The following is a 13,693-nucleotide window of genomic DNA, read 5'->3' on the forward strand; positions in this document are numbered from 1 at the left end:
TGGAAGTCTGTGACTAGTGGTGTGCCATAAAAATTGGAGCTGGAGTCCTTTTTGTTTATTTTGAACATTAAAATCTTCTACATTCACATCCAAGTTATCATTATGAAGCTTTTAGATGACAGAAATTGGTGGCGATGTTGATAGTCAGGAGGATGGCCTCAGCTACAGTCTGATATTGATCAGTTAGAAAATTGGGCAGAACAATGGCTGATGGAATGTAATCCTAATAAGTATAAGAGGATGCATTTTGGGAGGTCTAATAAGGAAAGAATTTATACAATAAATGACAGGTTCCCTAAGGAATACTGAGAAACAAAGGGACCATGGTGTACTAGCCCACAGATCCCTGAAGGTGTCACTGAAGGGATGTGGTGAAGGGGATGCTTGCCTTCAACAGCTGGAGAATAAAATATAGGAACAACAAAGTCTTGTTGCAAATTTACATACTGGTCAGGTCATAGATAGAATACTTCGTGCAGTTCTAAATGCCACACTATCAGAAGAATGTGATAGGGTGCAGAGAAGATCCACCAGGATATTGCCTGGGATGAAAAGTCTCAGTTCTGAGGACAGACTGAGTTTGTTTTCCCTGGAGTAGAGGAGGCTGAGAGGGGATCTGATTAAGGCATGCAAAACTATTGAAAGCATAGATAGGATAGATCATAAAATTTTGTTCCCTCAAAGCAGATGTGTTTAAGACCAGAAGATGTACATTTAAGGTAAGAAGTAAATGGTTCAGAAGGGATCAGTGGAAAATTGTTTTTCACCCAGAGGGAGGCAGAAAAATGGAACATATTGCTTGAGAGGGCAGAAGAGACAGGTTTTCTCGCAACAGTTAAGCAGCGATTGGATGAGCACTTAGAATGCCAGGGCATAATAGGTTACGTACCAACTTCTGGGAAATGGATTACTATAGTTTGATGTTTGTTGATTGGCATAAACAAGTGGGCTGAATGGCCTGCTATGACTATGACCTGTTCCAATTCACTTTTAAAAGGCACCTTTACTTTGATCTATGTTTCTTTACCAGCTTCCTTTTCTCTATCCTACGACAGCTTTTCCATCATTCTGTAAAGTACTTCGAGGAGCTTCTTTGTGTGGAATCAGTTCTATTGAAAAGCTAGTAACCGTTGCCGTCAAAGCCCTTCCGTCCCTGTTTTGGATTTTTCAGAACATATTAAGCTATTATGGGATCCCATTGGTCCAGATTACCCCATGGGGCTCTCAGGATCTCTTGAAAATGAAATATTTTAAAACCCAAAGCTACAATCTAGGATCTGTGAACTTATTTACTTTCAAACTTGTAGCTAATGAACATGGTGGTTCCTGTAATAATATGCAATGTGGGACCTCATTAAACACACATTCCCAATGACTGTTTTAAACTTTTTGGTGGAGGTCATTGGAAGAAATTTGTAAAGACGTCAGTAAGCAAAAGAAGTGGCTTTAAATCACCTTAAATTTATTCATACAGGAGAAATGTAATTCGGAAGGATGGCAAAAATGCATTCACAGGTGCCTTTAATATTTAGCAACGCCTTTTGCATTGCTCACAATGAATCTCATGAAACATTTATCTTATGACGGCAGATGAATTGTGGTGTGGAATATATTAGGCTGCTGCTAAGACTACATGGTATCAAACTCATTGTTAAGTATGACAGTGGACAAATATATATATAAATAGATTCCAGTGTTGTTGTAAAGTTTCATTATACATTAACGTTACTAATTTGAGGGAGACATTTATTATCACAGAAACAGGAAATATGGACTGACTTTATAGATACATAGAGATCAATTGTTCCAAAGAAAAAAAAAGTGTTGAAAGAATAGAATGAAATACAGGCTTTATTTTCTTTATATAAAAATAATTCAAGTACCTGCTAGCCCTCAGTGCAACAACTTGAAGACAGAGCAAAATCTTTCCAAAGATTAACTACTTTATTGACATCCATTACCAGTATAATGTTTATAGAGTTTGACTTGTAAAGTTACCAAATTTTAAAAAAAAGAGGTTTCTTCGTTTGCTGTTTTTTCACCGTAAGCATAAAAATGCTAACAAACACACTACTTCAGTGTTACTTAAAATCACAAGCTTTCTGAGCGCTGCTTTCAACAGCGATCTTAACCTGTAGGAGCAGCACCCTGAAAGCTTGCGATTTTAAATAAACCAGTTGGACTATTACCTGGTGTCCTGTGACTTCTGACTTTGTCCAGCCCAGTCCAACACAGTCATCTCCACATCATACTTAAGTGCTAGAAGAGACAATTGTCTTACTTTCTATTTCAATGTTACATTAATTTATACTTACCCATCTTCAATCAGCATTGGTGTTCCAAGAGGTTCAAGATCTTCAGCTCCAACCAACTGGCTTACAAGAGTATGTGACTGAGGGTCTAGGTTACGAGGTTGTGGTGGCAGCAGGCCTGAATGAGCAGCATAGTTAAAAAGGTGCGGCAGGTACTGATAGTGCGCAGTGACTGGTGTCCCTATGAACTGATCCCTGAGTGCAGTGTACCCATTCAGTTCCATTGATCTGCTGGAAAGGAAAGATGCATAGTTTGTGTCCATTCTTTATATCAGCATAACGAATGAGGAGGAGGAGATGGGGGCAAAGAAAAAGATAACTAAACAAATGGATTTGTTCAACCCCAAAAGACTGGAAAAGCTTCCCAAACAAAATTGAGAAAAATAGTGGTGGAATGAAATAAATCTCGCTATATATAGCATATAAAAGAATTGTAAGTGCCTGTTTAGTTATGGGTTCACATTTTGCAATGTACAATGTCAGTGACATGAACTGACTAGCATTTTTGAAGTACTCCACCTGTCAATAGTATCAGGGTTAAATGAGTATTCAAAAGTTGTATTTCACTGATCTAGAAAAATTAACTTAAAACAAACTGCAGCAACTAGGAAATTTACATTTTACTAATAAATAGATCTGGAGCAAAATAAAACTATCAGTAACGGTGACCATGTAATTACAGGATCATCACAAAAGATCCACCCATCCATCATTGATGCCATCCATATTATGTTTTGCCTACATGTATTTGCAGTTCACAGAAATGTCCTAATACTTAACTGTACTTTTCCACTGTACTCTATCAATACCATCAATTCAGGGGATTAAAGCTGGCTCATCAATCAGTGTACTTGGACAACTCAGGAGCAGCAGCAGGGACTCAAAAATTAGGAGCCAACTTAGTGAAGCGACAAGGCAGATGTACATTCACACTACTAAGAAGCAGTATTTTAGAGAGAATGCACAGCCAACAGATTGAAGCACTGCATTCTGCCACATCTAAACATAAATTACAGTGGACAATTAAGCAACTGATGTAAGAATGAGACTTCATGAAGATCCTCAACCAGATGTGCCTTGTGGATGACTCATCTCTGCTTTCACCAGAGGGTCTATCACAAAAGCCAATCTTCTGCCAATTCAACTCATTCCACTTGATAACAAGAAGTGGCTCAACAATAAGGCAACAGCAACTGTGTTGGAGATGTGTATTCCAAGATAGGCCACACTTCTGGCCAGCCTGTTCCAATAGTTATGACACAAGCATCTGACATTGTAAAAAATTGTCAAGGTACTTCTTGTCTACAAACAAAATGCCCAATCTGACCTAGCAAATCAGTGCCTGATTAGGCCAAATCCAAACATCAGAAAAGTCATGGAACTCATCAATAGTGATATCAGATCGTATATTTGCAACATTAATGTGCTCACCAGTACTCACTTCGTGTTGCATCAAGGCCAGTTGGCTCATGACCTCATCACAATTACGATTCAAGGACGGGCAAACAGCTGAATTATAGAGGAGAGATGACTGCCCATGACAGTCTTTTGACTAAGTGGAACAGTAAAGGAAGTAGTAAAATTGAAACAATTGGAATATAGGGGTAAACCCTCCAATAGCTGGAATAATAGCTAACATGAAAAAGGAGATAGTTACGGTTATTGGAGGCGAACCATCTCAGCTCCAGGACTTCAATGCAAGACTTTGTCAAGGTGGAGTCCTAGGCTGAGTCATTTACACCTTTTTTATCATTAACCTTCACCTCATCCCACACCCCCCAATATCAAAGAAGAAGTGGAAATATGAGAGTTGATAGTTGCAGAATATTCAGTTTACAACTCTTCAGGTACCAAGTCTCTGTGCCCACGAGCAACAAAAACTGGACAACATTCAAAGTTGCACTGATAAGTGATACGTCACATTTGCTCTACATAAGTGCCAGGCAATGTCAGCTCAAATGAGAGGAAATCGAGCCACCTCCTCTTGACATTTAATGCCTTTGTAATTGTTGGATACATCATTAAAGTTCTGGGATCTCATTGCCCAGAAATATAATTGTACCTGTCATAAATATTGCAGTACCCAACAGTTCAATGATTGCATATTGAACAGATGCTCAATAGAATAATTCAGTCATAATACAGGATTAATAATTCAATCTTCAAAATACAGAATTAAAAGATCCCAGGCATTAAGTCAATCTTGCTTCTACATCTAACTCAAAAGTTCCCACCTTGAGGAAGGAGTGGAGACAGGTGATGGTTGGTTGCCCTCAGAAATGCCATTGCCAGGGGAGCTATGATCACTATCTCCGTTGTTGCTCCATGAATTATTAGCTTCCTCCTCAAATTCTTGTCCAGACATAATTCTTTCAATTTCTTCTTCAGATATCTGAAATACATAGCAAAATATTCTTTAACTAGCTGCAATTATTAATAAGAATGAATATCTAATCAATTCAAAAATCATAGACAAATAAATGGGTGGGAAAATTAGAGGAGATTGTAGTCCCATTACATTTTTTGTAAGTGGCTCAAATGGAAATAAATATTTATCAATCATAAACAGTCACAAAATTTTAGTTTAGAAATTCAAGGTAATAAGGCAATGACCTAGTGGTATTACTGTGAGAAAATTACTCCAGGAACCCAGGTAATGTTCTTGGGACACAGGTTTGAATCCTGCCATGGAATTGGTGGAATTTGAATTCATTAAAAATCTGAAATTAGGAATCTAATGATGACCAGAAAACCACTGCCGACTGTTGGAAAAAAAACCTCTCTGGTTCTTTAATACTCTTTAGGAAGGAAATTGCTGTCTTTACCTGGTCTGGCTGACAGGCGAATGCAGACCCATAGCAATATTGTTGACAGTCAATTGGACAATTAGAGATGAGCAAGGAATACTGGCTTAACCAAGAATGTCATATCCAATGAATGAATGAATTTAAAAAAAAAGATTCTACTCACCTCTTCCAAATGCAGTATTGGATACTTCATTGATATGTTAAATTCTCAGTAATCATGTGAATGCCAGAAAAATGAAATGAAATGAAAATGGAGGAAAAACATGCTCAGATCGAATGGGGGTATTCCACAAAGAGGTGACTTCATCTTGTGTTTGTTCCAATGGGAAGAGTAGTGACAAGGGGAACTTGCACAACAGATGGATCACATCATTTGCATGTGTCCCAAAGTGCTTCACAATTAATTATTCAAAAATAGAAAAAAAAACATTATTCCATTATATAAAAGTTGCAGCTGTTTCAGGTTCTGTAGCTCAAGGACTATTTCTGTTCATTTCCCTCAACTGCAGTATTAGTAATGTATACGTTTGAGTCTTTCTTACATAAACAGAAATTAAACAGTACTTAATAAATCAGGATTTAATTTGGTTGCTAATTGCAATGACATCATAAATTCAAAAGATTGTTCTGGTGAGTCAGTATGTACTTTCAAAGTGGACATGACAATACTTCTACGAGCTACACTGCCAAACGAAATATTGTACGTTTGTTCACAGTGCCATTCCATGCAGCATGCCAAAAGAAATTTAGTCCAAAGGTCTACTGGTTCACTTTAAAAAAAAGGGGCATTTTAGTCATCATGATGCTTCATAATTGAATGTATATGATGATCCAGCTACAATGGACTGAAATTAGTTTCACCTGATGTATGGTCATTTTGTATTTGGTGCTGATCCATAGTTCAGTTTTCATCTGCTGTTGAAAGCTTCCACCAGAAGTAAATGAGCTTCACAGTCACATGGCAGGAGTGATGTAATTTAAACATAGATAGTATTTTCCTGCTTTTATGACACAATGTATGTTTACACTTCAGTCAATGTAAAGTGGGAGCCCAGGGTTGTTTGCTCCATCTTACATTTGATAGGAATCTACTACTCTGTGCCACTTTGTGGGTGAAAGGGATAGTCATTCAGCATAGAAACATGGCTTGCTATGTCCAAATCGACCAACAAACACCATGCTACACTAATATGACTTACTTGCACTTAGTTAAAAATCACAACACCAGGTTACAGTCCAACAGATTGATTTGGAAATAAGCTTTTGGAGCGCTACTACGTCATCAGCATTTGTACTTACAAATAAACCAGTTGGGCTATACCCCAGTGTTATACGATTTTTAACTTTGCGCACCCCAGTCAAACACCAGCACCCCCACATCATGGTTACCTGTACTTAGTCCACAGCCCATGCCCTGGCATTTTAAGTGCTCGTCCAGATGCTTAAATGTTGCATGAGTACCTGCTTCCACCACTCTCAAGCAGTGTCATCCATATTTCCACGATCATTCCATTGATACTGAATATCATATTTACTCATGAGTATGTTTGAGAAATTTCAGGGCGTGTTCAAGCAAATAACTTATTCCTTGGGTTAGTTAGTTTCAAATTGTGGTCCACATAGGTAGGAAAAAGGATGGGGATGTTAGGCAGAAATTCAGGGAGTTAGGGTGGTAGAGATAAAACAAACAGATTTGCTCTTTGGTTTATTACCTTTGCCACGTGCTAGCGAGGTGTGGAATAGGGAGAGAGAGAGCAGTCAAACACATGGTCACAGGGATGGCGCATGGAGGGAGGGATTCAGATACCTGGATAGTTGGGGCTCATGTTGGGGTAGGTGGGACATTCACAAATGGGATGGTCAACACCTGAACCAGAGGGGTACCAATAGCCTTGGGGGAAATTTGCAAATGCGCTTTGGGAGGGTTTAAACCAATTCAGCAGGAGAATGGGAACCTGAATTGTAGCTTCAGTGTATAGGAGGTTGAGAGTAGCGAGGTCATGAATAAGGTTTCAAGGTCACAAGAGTCCACCGGCAAGCAGGAAGGTGGTTTGAAGCGTATCCACTTCAATACCAGGAGCACCTGGAATAAGGTGGGTGAACTTGCAGCATGGGTTCCTACCTAGGACTTCGATGTTGCAGCCATTTTGGAGACATGGATAAAGCAGGGACAGGAATGTTTTTGTCTAATGTGTGGAAGGATTTGTGGCACAGTATGTGGATAGGCCAACAACAGGCAAGGCCACATTAGATTTGGTACTGGTTAATGAACCAGGCCAGATGTTAGATTTGGAGGTAGGTGAGCATTTTGTGATACCAACCACAATTCGGTTACGTTTCGTTTCGTGATGGAAAGGGATCGGTATATACTGCAGGGCAAGAGTTACAGCAGGGGAAAGGCAATGATGATGCAATTAGGCAAGATTTAGGATGCATTATATGGGGAAGGACACAATTGAAATGTGAAGCTTATTCAAGGAACAGCTACTGCATGTCCTTGATAAGTATGCACCTGTCAGGCAGGGAGGAAGTGGTTGTGCGAGGGAACCGTGGTTGAAAAAAGAAGTTGAATCGCTTGTCAAGAGGAAGAAGGAGACTTATGTAAAGATTAAACATGAAGGTTCAGTTAGGGCACTTAGTTAGCCAGGAAGGACTAAAGAGAGCCAGTAGGGGACATGAGAAGTCTTTGGCAGGTAGGATAAAGCCTTCTTATAGGTATGTCAGGAATAAAAGAATAACTAGGGTAAGATTAGAGCTAAAACTGAAAAATGTGTTGTTGGAAAAGCGCAGCAGGTCAGGCAGCATCCAAGGAGTAGGAAAATCGATGTTTCGGGCATAAGATTAGGGCCAGTCAAGGACAGTGGTGGGAAGTTGTGCCTGGACTCCGAAGAGATAGGAGAGGCGCTAAATGAATATTTTTCATCAGTATTCACACAGGAAAAAGACAATGTTGTCAAGGAGAATAGTGAGATACAGGCTATTAGACTAGACAGGGATTGATGTTCATAAATCATTAGCAATTCTGGAAAATGTGAAAATAGATAAGTCCCCTGGCCCAGATGGGATTTATCCTAGGATTCTCTGGGAGGCTAGGGAGGAGATTGCAAGGCCTTTGGCTTTGATTTTTATCTGCAGGAATAATGCCAGAAGACTGGAGGATAGCAAATGTTGTTCCCTTGTTCAAGATGGGGAGTAGAGACAACCTTGGTAATTATAGATCAGTAAGCTTCCCTTCTGTTGTGGGCAAAGTTTTGGAAAGGATTATAAGGAAATAGGATTCATAATCATCTGGAAAGGAATAATTTGATTAGGAATAGTCAACACAGTTTTGTCGTGCCTCACAAACCTTATTGAGTTCTTTGAGAAGGTGACCAAACAGGTAAAGAAGGGTAAAGCAGCTGATGTGGTGCATATGGATTTCAGTAAAGCATCTGATATGGTCCCCCACAGTAGGTTATTGCAAAAAATAGAGGCCTTGGGATCAAGAGTGATTTAGCGGTTTGGATCAGAAATTGGTTAGCTATAAAGACAACAGGGTGGTGGTTGATGGAAAATGTTCATTCTGGAGTTCACTTACCAGTGGTATACTGCAAGGTTCTGTTTCGGGGCTACTGCAGTTTGTCATTTTTATAAATGACCTGGATGAGAGCACAGACTTACTGCTCTAAAAAAAAACACTGCTCCAGGCTAACTTAGTACCAATATTTTATATTTCTTAAATTTAAATCAAGAGATAGATCTCAAATATATAATCAAAAAGAACCCACTCTACTCACTATTGTAGATTTTCAAAAAAGAACTGCAATGTTACACTTAAAAGCTATGCACTTATCTGCTATGCTGTGAGCTCTCCCACACAGATTCCTCTAAGGTCAGCTGTGAATTTCATTGTTTGTTAATTTTTCTTAGATGCACTCTGATGTCCAGAGATACTTGAACTCAAACAGCAAAGGCAGTAGCTGTACAGATTCACTGGAGGTTTATTTCTCATTTGATTCACTGACCATGTGATTCCTGCCTTTGTCTCACTGCCTCCTTTTTAAAGTACTGTTTTGATCTTTTTCTCCAAAAGTTCCAAAACAAAATGCAACAGCTTATAAAAACAGTAATTACTGCCCCTCGAATTCAAGAAAATCTGCTCCAATGCCTAAAATGCCTAAAAAAAAGGTTCTTACAGCCACAACTCTTCACATCCTCCATCTTGGATTACTCCGAACAAATTTTCAAATTTTGTCTAAAGAACAGTAGCAAATCATGCAAAAGTTATTATCAAAGCAAGAAGATCTTCCCAAAATAAGGAGTTACATAATTTAAATTGCTTCATCAATTGATTTCCATTGATAACTGACCAGAGTACCATTGTACAACTGCCATAAATATATTTGGCCAAGCTGCTCAAAACACCAATAGATTCTACTAAATAAATCAGATGACAATCAAATTATACTTGTGATTAAGTTATAGAATGGATAGCATAAATACACACTTTACACAAGAACTACTACATTACTTGAGGATTTATACATTAAAGCAAAACAAAATAAAACAACTTAATTTCAGATTATTGGTCTTCTTTTCTGTTTACATACTCAGGCACAGATTTTCAACCTTGAGACAGGAGTTGCACGGAGTCATTTCCTATCATGATAACCTCAGCTCCTGTCCAGTCTTACTTGCTCACACTATTTCCATGGTGGGGTGGCAGGGATGGGCTGTGGCTTGACCTTGCATTATGAAGGAAATGGAGGTGGGCACGTATCTCCTTTTGCTGGGACACAGACCTAGTTCTTTAAAAGGCATTCAAATCTTAAGCTACCTCTCATATTCCACCCACCCTCCCTTCTCATGCCCTATGCCCCTAAGCCAGTAAAACCCATCATGTACAGAACTCATAAATCATGGAACATTAGGAAGTTTTTGAGATGATAATGAATTTTTAAAACACAGTCATTTAAAAACCTCCTCCAAAAAGTTTATCAACTGTTCAGAAAACGATCCAAAGCAAAACTCACACTCCCTTTGACAGCTGTAACAACTCCTGCTAAAACTACCCCTACAGGTGGGGTGTAGAATTATCCAAGCATTCATAATAGGATTCCAAAATAGCCACATGACGACAAAACCGCCAGAGCCAAACACAATAAAACATTTTGTAATAGTCTAGCAAGATCTCTCAGCCCTGATGGCGTGTATCAGAGGATCCCAAAATAAGTATCCACAGTGATAGTGGATGCAATGATTATAATGTTCCAAATATTCTCAGATTCTGGGGAAATACTGGAGGAATGGAAAACTGCCAATGTGACACTGCTATTCAAAAAGGGGAGGCAAAAAAAAAACCCAGCAGATAACTATAGGCTGATTAACCTAATACAGGAAGAATGCTGGAATCAATTACTAAGGAAGTAATAGCAAATTTGGAAAATTATAAACTGATTAAGCAGAGTTAGCATGGCTCCTGAATAATTTGTTAAGAGTGTTTTGAGTAAGTCTCAACTAGAATAGATAGAGGAGAACCAGCGTTATATGTGAACTTCCAGAAGGTGTTTGACAAGATACCTCTGAACAAGTCAGGTCACAAGAACTGCTGGTATTGAAGGGAGTATATTGGCATGGATAAAGAATTGGCTGGAAACATTGATTGGGTTTAAGGGGCCCTTCATTAGGTGGGGTTACAGCACTGCAACAGTTTACAATAATTTATTAATAACCTGGAGGAAGGAAGTGAATATACTGTAGCCAAATTTGCATATGACAAAAATAGGTGGAAAGGCAAGTTGCAAGAGGGATACAAACAGTTCAAAGAAAGATATTGATAGGTTCAAGATATAGGTTAAAGTGGTAAAAAGTTACCAAATGAGAGTATAATGTATGAAAAAAATGTATGGAAGGGAGAACAAAAGAACAGTATTATTTAAATTGATAAAAGCTGCAACACAAAATGAGTTGGTGGGGGACTCGTGTGCAAAACAGAGAGCTAGCACACAGGTAATTGGGAAGGTTAATGTAATTTCGGCCCTTCCAAGGGGTTTAGAGAATAAGAGTAGAGGCGTCTTACTGCAACTGTACAAGCTGCTGGTGAGACAACATCTGGAATCAGGGTCATACAGACCCTTTGGTCCAACTTATCTATGCTGACCAGGTTTCCCCAAATTAAAGTAGTCCCATTTACCTGCATTTGGCCTATATCCCTCCAAACCTTTCCTATTCATGCACCTGCCCAAATGCCTTTTCAATGTTGTAACTGTACCTGCCTTTACCACTCCCTCTGGCAGTTCACTACATATACACACACGGTGTGAAAAAGTTGCCCAAGTCCTTGTAAATCTTGCCCCCTCACCTTAAACCTATACCCTATAGTTTTGAATGCCCCTACCTTGGAGAAAAGACCTTTCCTATTCACCTTATCTGTGTGTCTCATGATTTTATAAGCCTGTATAAGGTCACACCTCAACCACCTCCACTTCAGGGAAAATAGTTCCAGTCTATCTCGTCTCTGAATTCACTGGATAACTCTCTTCTTGATTTTGTTTTCTTATCTTTTTCCCTTCTGAGAGCACGGAGATTGTTCATCACTTTATCCAGTGCAGTGCTGGAAGACTGTTCACACCTTGTCTTCTCTGGAATCATTTCCACTGCACAATTCTTATCCACCTCCTTTCCCTTGCATGACTATTTCTACCTGTCCAAAAGCAAGTAACACATTAACTGCAATGGTTTTTCATCTAAACATTGCACAATACCTCCGAAATCCTTGGCCACTTCATTTTCCTTATGTTTATAAGATCACCTCTAAAATGTATGCCAAAGACATCTTATCTTTGCCATTTTCATTGATTGCTTCACAGCATTAGGCTTTCTGTCCAATATCAAACCTTTGCTCAAATGGGTACCACAAAACCTAAAGCCACTGGTTTCAATTCTCATCATAGTCTCCATTCTTACTACAGACTCTCACCTGCCAGTTAGGGAAAATGAGAACAAAGGAGATCTTCAGAGCAACTTCCCAGCTCGACGAACAGTACCACAACAACGAGCACCCGAGCTACAAATCTTCTCACAAACTTTGAACTTAAAATTTATTCAAATAAAATGTGTAAATTTTCAGATCGAATCCAGCAAATATTTTCAAGTTACAGAAGTAAACACTATTTTGAAAAAGCATCTAATTTCATCCAATCTTTTGAAAATATTGCCGAAATATGGATCTTCTAAAAGTATATTCCAAACATTATGTACATACTAGTCTTGGATTTTAAAACATTCTTAAAAACTTTCCAGAAAAGGTTTGAAATTGCTTGGGAAAGTATCCTATCGTAATAAAACAGAAGATGTGGATAGCAAAACATAGTTAAAAGCAAAAAAGTGATCATAATCAAGCACGCAGGATAAGCCTTCAATTCAGATTCCCATGAGCTACTGGAGTCTTGAGATTTTCAGATACCATCAATTTCCTATATTTGCAATGTTCTTGTTGGAGACAATTAAAGCATTTTTTAAAATTGTAGTTATGGGGAGAATTTCACAGTTCTAGCTGGTGGGTTTATAGGTGATGGCATTCATAAAAACTTGCAAATGGCCTGTCTACTACCTATCTGCCTCTCCTCAATCTATATGCCATACCATAACTTGCAGTGAAGGCACTGGGCCAATTAATGTTTACCCTCCGCTCCTTTATGGGAGCACCCTCCTCCCCAAGTCATTCATACTTTAACGCTCAACCCAGCCTCTCAAACCTAGCTCCCAACCCCTTTATTTCTGACTGGAGCCAGCTAAGTTCCACTGATACCCCAAGTTGCCTTCAGTCTGACCTCCACTATGTCCTTTACTTTGGCTCTGCCTGTAGTCACAGCTTGGCCACTGTTTAAATTTGGGACTACAAAACACCTCTAAGTAGGGTCTTCCTCTCTCACAATGGAGGAAGTCTCAGTCTTAGTCAATTAACAGCATGCTGTACATTTTTGTTCCACTTAAAGAAAAATATCATTTCATCAGAGTCCGATGACAAAGTTCACTAGAATAATCTTGGGTATGGAAGGATGGTCTTATGAGCAAAGATTAAACAGCTTGAGGCTCTGACTCACGAGAGTTTAGAAAAATGAAAGGTAATCTCATTCAGTCAAATAGGACTCTTCAGGGGCTCGACAGGGTAAATACTGACAGTATGTTTCCTGTCATGGGAGACTCTAGCACTGGATGGCAGAATCTCAGAGGCATCAATTTAAGACTGAGACATAGAAGAATTTCTTCTCGGAGGGTTGTGCGCCTTTGGAACCTCTTGCCACAGGGGAGCTGAGAGCGCAAAGTCCCCATGTATATTTAAGACGGAGATAGGTAGATTCTTAATCAGTAGGGATATCAAGGGTTATGGAGAAAAAAGTCAGGAAAGTGGACATTAGGCACGTCAGATGAGCTAAGTTCCAATGGAATGGTAGAGCAGGATCTTGGGGCCATACGACCTACTCCTGTTCCTATTTCTGACCATCAACTATTCCGTTGCTTCAAAAAAGTTGACACAATGACTGCACTATCAATTATAGAGGGAAATTGACACATTGAAATCGTAATCTCAGT

General features: G+C 39.1%; 1 protein-coding gene across 1 annotated transcript in view; it reads right to left on the reverse strand.

The window, feature by feature from the left end:
- LOC132825688 (nuclear receptor subfamily 6 group A member 1) overlaps positions 1-13,693 on the reverse strand; it is a 165,117-nt gene that overhangs the window by 26,127 nt on the left and 125,297 nt on the right. The window contains exons 4-5 of the mRNA XM_060841075.1: positions 4,547-4,704; positions 2,316-2,543 (exon numbers count right to left, since the gene is read on the reverse strand). Coding sequence (XP_060697058.1) covers positions 2,316-2,543; positions 4,547-4,704 — 386 coding nt within the window. The remainder of the gene's footprint in view (positions 1-2,315; positions 2,544-4,546; positions 4,705-13,693) is intronic.

This window comes from Hemiscyllium ocellatum, chromosome 21 (genome assembly GCF_020745735.1).
Source record: "Hemiscyllium ocellatum isolate sHemOce1 chromosome 21, sHemOce1.pat.X.cur, whole genome shotgun sequence".
In the NCBI taxonomy this organism is placed as follows: domain Eukaryota; kingdom Metazoa; phylum Chordata; class Chondrichthyes; order Orectolobiformes; family Hemiscylliidae; genus Hemiscyllium; species Hemiscyllium ocellatum.